The sequence below is a fragment of the Pyxicephalus adspersus genome, chromosome 5 (genome assembly GCF_032062135.1).
Source record: "Pyxicephalus adspersus chromosome 5, UCB_Pads_2.0, whole genome shotgun sequence".
In the NCBI taxonomy this organism is placed as follows: Eukaryota; Metazoa; Chordata; class Amphibia; order Anura; family Pyxicephalidae; genus Pyxicephalus; species Pyxicephalus adspersus.
Genome location: NC_092862.1, coordinates 121,152,806 through 121,158,805, shown reverse-complemented (window position 1 = coordinate 121,158,805; position 6,000 = coordinate 121,152,806). Strand labels below are relative to the sequence as shown.

Below are 6,000 nucleotides of genomic sequence, written 5' to 3'. Positions count from 1 at the left end.
CGTTGGTTACTTTTTTTACAAACGATTTTTGGCCAATCGGTCGTTCGTCGGTCGTTCATTTCTAACGATAAAAATTGGACGTGTGTACACAGCTTAACTGACCCACCCAGTTTATGAATCTACAAATGAGTAGAAACAAGTTTCATTTAGTTCCATGCGCAAACACATTAGACACACATGAGACAAACATTCTGTTCACCGATGTTTGTATGCACGCATCAACCCGAACGCAATTTGAGATGATACTCCCAACCCCAAAAAACAGGGCTTAGGCTAGGTATTCACCCCTTATAACTGCATAGTAATAAAAAGGGAAAAATGGTCACATAGGGCAACTTAAGGGAAGTAAATAGTAATAGTAAGCACCGGTATATTTTAAAACACTTTTTTGGTTTTGCTAATAAAAACGCTATTGACTGGAATTGAAAGACTGGAATTGACTTGACTGGAATTGACTGAAATTGAAACAGAAAATATGTCTTTTTACAGTGGCTTATAAGGTACATTTAACAAAGGGTTCAATTTAAAACAAAACCAATATATTTATATTTATATATATATATATATATATATATATATATATACACACACATATACATATATATATAAATATATATTAATATATATATTTAAGATGATCCAATATCCAAAGCTTACTGTTGTGGGCACATTAGAAATAAATATTCTGTATATTAGATAAACTTTCCAGGTTCAGCAATGCAATGGGAGTACAGTACATCCTGAGTGCACACAGCAGGGCTCCTCATCCTGCTGACACAGCCAGGGATGTCAGTTCAGCGCTGAGAATCGCCCCTCTGGAAACTGTCACCTATAGTTGGGACTTTCACAGTTGATGCAATGGGAAAATGTGTACCCTGCCAGGAACGTTTATCTGCTTATCCGACATCCATGCAGGTGAACAGGAAGTCCTAGGCTCTCAGCAGTTTTCTTGCTGATGTTCATGGACACTTTATTGTAGGATGAAGATGTGGCATTTCCTTTCTTCAATGCTGACTGAATAGATTCACAAGGTGACAGGGAAAGTGTTCACAAAAAACAAGCTATAGAGAGCTGATGCTGAGTGAATATTAGTAAAGTATTCAACCATCAAATTAGGTTTCTGTCCAAAGTGTGTTATTGGACGTGAGTGAGGAGGGCTAGCCTCCAGGTAAGAATGCTATGTAATGAAATATTGCTACGTTTATTGCAATGACATTGTTTTCGTAGCTGAGAACAGAACCACGCAAAACAATGGCACTTAATAAAATGGAAGTTTATGCATTTTTTTAATTTGCAAACGTATGCAGCTAACTCCTGATTTGCAAAATAAAACTAGACTTCTTTTGTTTGACTTGTATAGCTGAGTGCTGGGAAATCCTATATAATGTGCCTAATGAGATCGGATCGCAACTGTGGCTTTGGTAGTTTAAAGCCCAATTACAGCCAACATTGGAAAATGCGAATTCTCAGAGCAATCATGTTATTTAGTGGAAATTATAGGTAGTACCTTGGAAATAAACTTGCTAATAAATCAGAATACAATTGTGTAGTTTTCTACAGCTGTGCACCTATCCATGCAGGCTTAGGTACTCTTGTGCCTTTTAGTTTCTTCAACTGATTGTGGTTTTTAAACTCACCGCTTACCCCCAAGATAGTTTGTGTTGTAATAGAAGGATGTTGGGAAACACAGTCTGTCATCTGTTGTTCTTGCAATTTCGGGTATCAATTGGTCATCCCCGATATACCCGGCCAATATCTGAATATACAGATTTTATTTTGTGCCTTGTCACATCGATGAGCAGGTGACCACTGTGGCAGATTTATAGGTGTCATTGCCAGGCTGGGATCCAAGGCAATCTCAAATGACTCCAAAGAAAAATTATTTGGTACCAAATACCGATAGATACACAATACGTTATTCATAATCTACCTATTAAAATATTGTACTGAATAATGTTAGTGTGTTATTTATCTCTTTGAGGAATGTGTTTTATGTTCATGTATGTCTTTGAAGTGCATTGGATAAAAAGACGCATATTCTCTATGAAGTGAGCAGTTATCCGATGTACTGTACCTCATTCTTTGATCATCAGGGGGAATCATTTCCACGTGGTGGAGAGGCCCATTCAAGTTCACAACATGTAAGGTGACAACCGGATTCTCGAAGCCAGCCTAAAATATGAAATAAAACTAAGCTTAGTTTTACATTATACATTAATACATTATAAATCAAATTGAAGAGATAGGAAAGACATGAATGTCTAGAAAGAACATGTGAATGTCTGGAACAATCAATCCAATCACATATACTCATATAGTATATGTAAACTCAGAACTAATAACTGAACTAGTAATATATTGTAGCCCTCCAGACGAGGCAGATCAGTTTTTTAGGCAAAAGCAACACAAGTTAGGACTAGTGAGGGGGAATAAAAACAGTGTACACTATCAGCTGGGGTACTTTAAAGATTAGCTAATTACAAACAATGGCATCCAGATACCATTTATTTGGGGTGCCATGTTTTTGATATTTCTTAAAGTAGAGCTTAATCCCTAAAACCTTTTTAGGCCTTTTTGGTGCAAGGGACTTTGCCACTTTAAAACTTTTTTTCCTAGCATTGTTTTACTTGTTTACATTGCACACTCTAGGGCCAATCCCAGCATAGGATTCCAAACCAGGATGAATCATGTGACTTCATGGTGCATCACTAATGGCTACCCAATGGTGGAGATAGGAAATATGTTACACCTGGAAGGAGCAGTAGTGGATGGAGCACCAAAGGAATTGTAAAGATGTCGGTGCTAGGGAGGGAAAACACTGGAGCAAGTCTGATATCAATACCAGTGGGCCATCAGCTATGAAAGCGTTTTGCTTTAAGTATAGTAGAAAAAGTGCATTTCCTCCTAGTTATAGAGCATGGCATACAACATGGCAGAATCACAAATATTTTGGGAATGCTCATGAATAAAGAAATCCCCTAAGAAGTTGTGTATAATGAAACTACTACGACCGTTCTAATTTATGTTGAACACATACGTCATAAATTGTAGAACACAAAAAGGTAACTACTTTTGTTTATTTTAGATGTAGAAAAATGCTTTTGCTTGAGTATTTCCGTCATGTGAGATCAAAGTGACATGGAGACAATGATGCTGGCAGCCTGGGATTCATTCATCCGGCTGTACTGAGAGTTTATATAACACCAAAGGCTCTTCTCACTGCTCCTCCTATGTGTTAGCTAGATCTCTTCTTGGCAGAAATCTGTGATACACAAGCACTGAGGGACGTATGTTCTACTCATCAATCTCGCAGTACTGCATTTTGTGAGGATGATACATGAGGGGTGTGAGAGAAGGTGTCAGAAAATAAAGAAGAGATTTAAGATGAGTGCTTCTGTTATTTGATGTTACGGTTCTGGAATGGAGATGTCTGGGTTTAGAAGCCATTATGTCTCTCGACAATTACACTAAATCCAGTGCTGATCTTCAGGGGGTCAGCGGCACAGCACTTTTCTAAATCAAACAAAAAAAAAAAAAAAAGAAAAGCCCAGACGATTATTTTCCTCTTTTTAGTGTCCTTCTGCATACAACAAAAACTTTAAAAAGTTTATTTGGACTAACAGCTTTTGTCTGTGGATTGTCTAATGTATGAAATGATTTCAGGATATGTCAGTATGTATATTGAGAGACATTGGGGTTGATCAATTAAAGAAGTATAGGCTGTTCACTTAGCAAAAGGAATTATTAACTTGTGTTTTTATAGCTCCAACATATTATACAGCGCTTTACAAATTCCATAGTCATATCACTAACGGCTCACAATCTAATGTCTGTTCCATAGTCATGTGCCATTAACACAATCTAAAGCTAATTTTGAGGGAAGCCAATTCACCTGACTGCAGGTTTTTTGAAATGTGGGAAGAACCTGGATTACCCGGAGGAAACCCAAACACTGGGACATGCAAACTCTTTGCAGATAGTGTCCTGGCCGAGATTTGACCTAGGACCTAGTGCTGCAAAGGTGAGAATGCCAACCAATAGTTGAATATCAATCTGCAAGGGATAATTCACTAAGCCCAGTAAATGTGGCAAAAATTTACTTTGCAAAGAATTTTCAATCACATGCAAGGAAATGAAAAAACACGTGGTTTTCACTTGCACATGATTGGATGTCTAAAGTCATTAAGCTTAATATCAAGTCTTATATTAAGTCAAATACCGCCTAAGGTTTAATTCACATTGCTAAGTGAACAGCCTATATTCCTTTACTAAATCATCCCCAATGAGAGGGAACTATGGCAATGGGTAGTAATTAGTTCTTAACAATGTTGACTATTAATATAGTATATCTTTTTTATTTTAAACCTTTCGTCCTGTAGCCACAAATCACACTTTCACTTTCGAAAGTGTTCACACTTTCATTTCAGTATTGACCCAAATTTGTGTGCTTCGGGTTGTGTTACACACACTTCTAACAGCTAATTGTTAAGATAAACCCAAGGCATTTAAAAAAGACAAGAACTCACTGCAATTCTGTACTCATTAATAAATCATTTCACCAAAGAAATACAAGAAGTGACCCTTACATAAATATTATTACGATCATGATTAATCTTTAAACTCCTCCATCATACAACAATTTGTGGTGATTAATTAAATGAAAAGATAATAAATCAACAACCCTAAAGTCCATGCAATTTCTTCTTTAGTGCATCCAATCTGTTGTCCACACTAAAAAATGTGGGTGGTCATATAGTGATTGCTCAACTTAACTCAACAGGGAAATGAGTGATAAAAAGAAATGGTAAGAAAACAAAACAAAGGTGGGTTTTCCTGATGTGGCAAACTTTTTTTATAATGATAAAGTTGTGAGTACATTGGGTCATTATGACCATTTTACATAAATATATGCATGGCACAGTTTATTTTTCAACAGGAATTAGGTCCCACCCTATTAAATATTCAAAGGATAAATGATCATTGTCTATACAGAATGAATACCTGTATTTCAAGTAAAAGTACACATTATGTCTCTAAACCCAACGCAATTTGCCTGTTGGCTTCATCAGGGCTATTGCAAGATCTAACATTTAATGTTCTCGCAATACCTCTGAAGAAACATACCGGGGAAATGCATGTTATGGGATATGGGGAATGAGATCACAAGAAAAAATACAGTTACATTATGAACAGCAATTACAAATTTAAACAAGTCAGACATAAGCCAAAGGGGGACAATAAGTGAAGAGGTCAGCAGAATTTGGGAAGTAAGGACAATGGGCAGAGGAAAGGGAAGAACCTCTCGCTTCTATACCTAAGAGTCCAGAGTTGCAATAAAAGATTCAGGGATCTCAGGTCAGGTCGAAAACATTCAAAGTGTGCATGATAAAGCATGTAAAGTTATCATTGATAATAATCCAATTAAGCTTGGGATACAGAGCTTCAATGTTATTGGTGGGAGATTTCCAGGCTTTGGCTACTGCAATATAGTCTGCGTAAAGTAATGTCCTTGTTTTTAATAGATAGAATAATTAGATTTTGTATTTTTATAAAATGGAATATAGTTGCAATATGACACACATGGCCAGTGTATTTCCATCTATACCCCTTCCTTTGCTCCTTTGCCATAGAAAAGCAAATAAACTTTACACAGATAATGCAGATTTTCTAATGGCTTGTATTCAAATATATTTCCATTTTAAAATAATCTCATTAAAACACAAAAATAATGATATAGTATAAAAACATTTTGGCTTAATAATGTGCACTCTTGGGTTCATAGTACCTCCCAGCCCTGACGCATTTCAATAATGACAAAATGCGTTAGAAGAAGCCTCAGTTTGGCTAGAAATAAGGAGTAAGCAGTATGTCACAGAGATCAGTGGGGGTGAGATAAACTTGAATATTTTTACATATAACATTGGCAGGTGCTATGAATCTGGCGCTATGAACCTATGAATGCATATGTATATGTATGTTGTATATAAAATTTACATATTA

General features: G+C 36.3%; 1 protein-coding gene across 2 annotated transcripts in view; it reads right to left on the bottom strand.

Annotated features, from left to right (window-relative positions):
• Window positions 1-6,000, bottom strand: part of DPP6 (dipeptidyl peptidase like 6) — a 626,323-nt gene that overhangs the window by 65,467 nt on the left and 554,856 nt on the right. For both annotated transcript variants that reach the window (XM_072412585.1, XM_072412586.1), the window contains exon 10: window positions 2,075-2,172. In XM_072412585.1, the coding sequence (XP_072268686.1) occupies window positions 2,075-2,172 (98 nt within the window). The remainder of the gene's footprint in view (window positions 1-2,074; window positions 2,173-6,000) is intronic.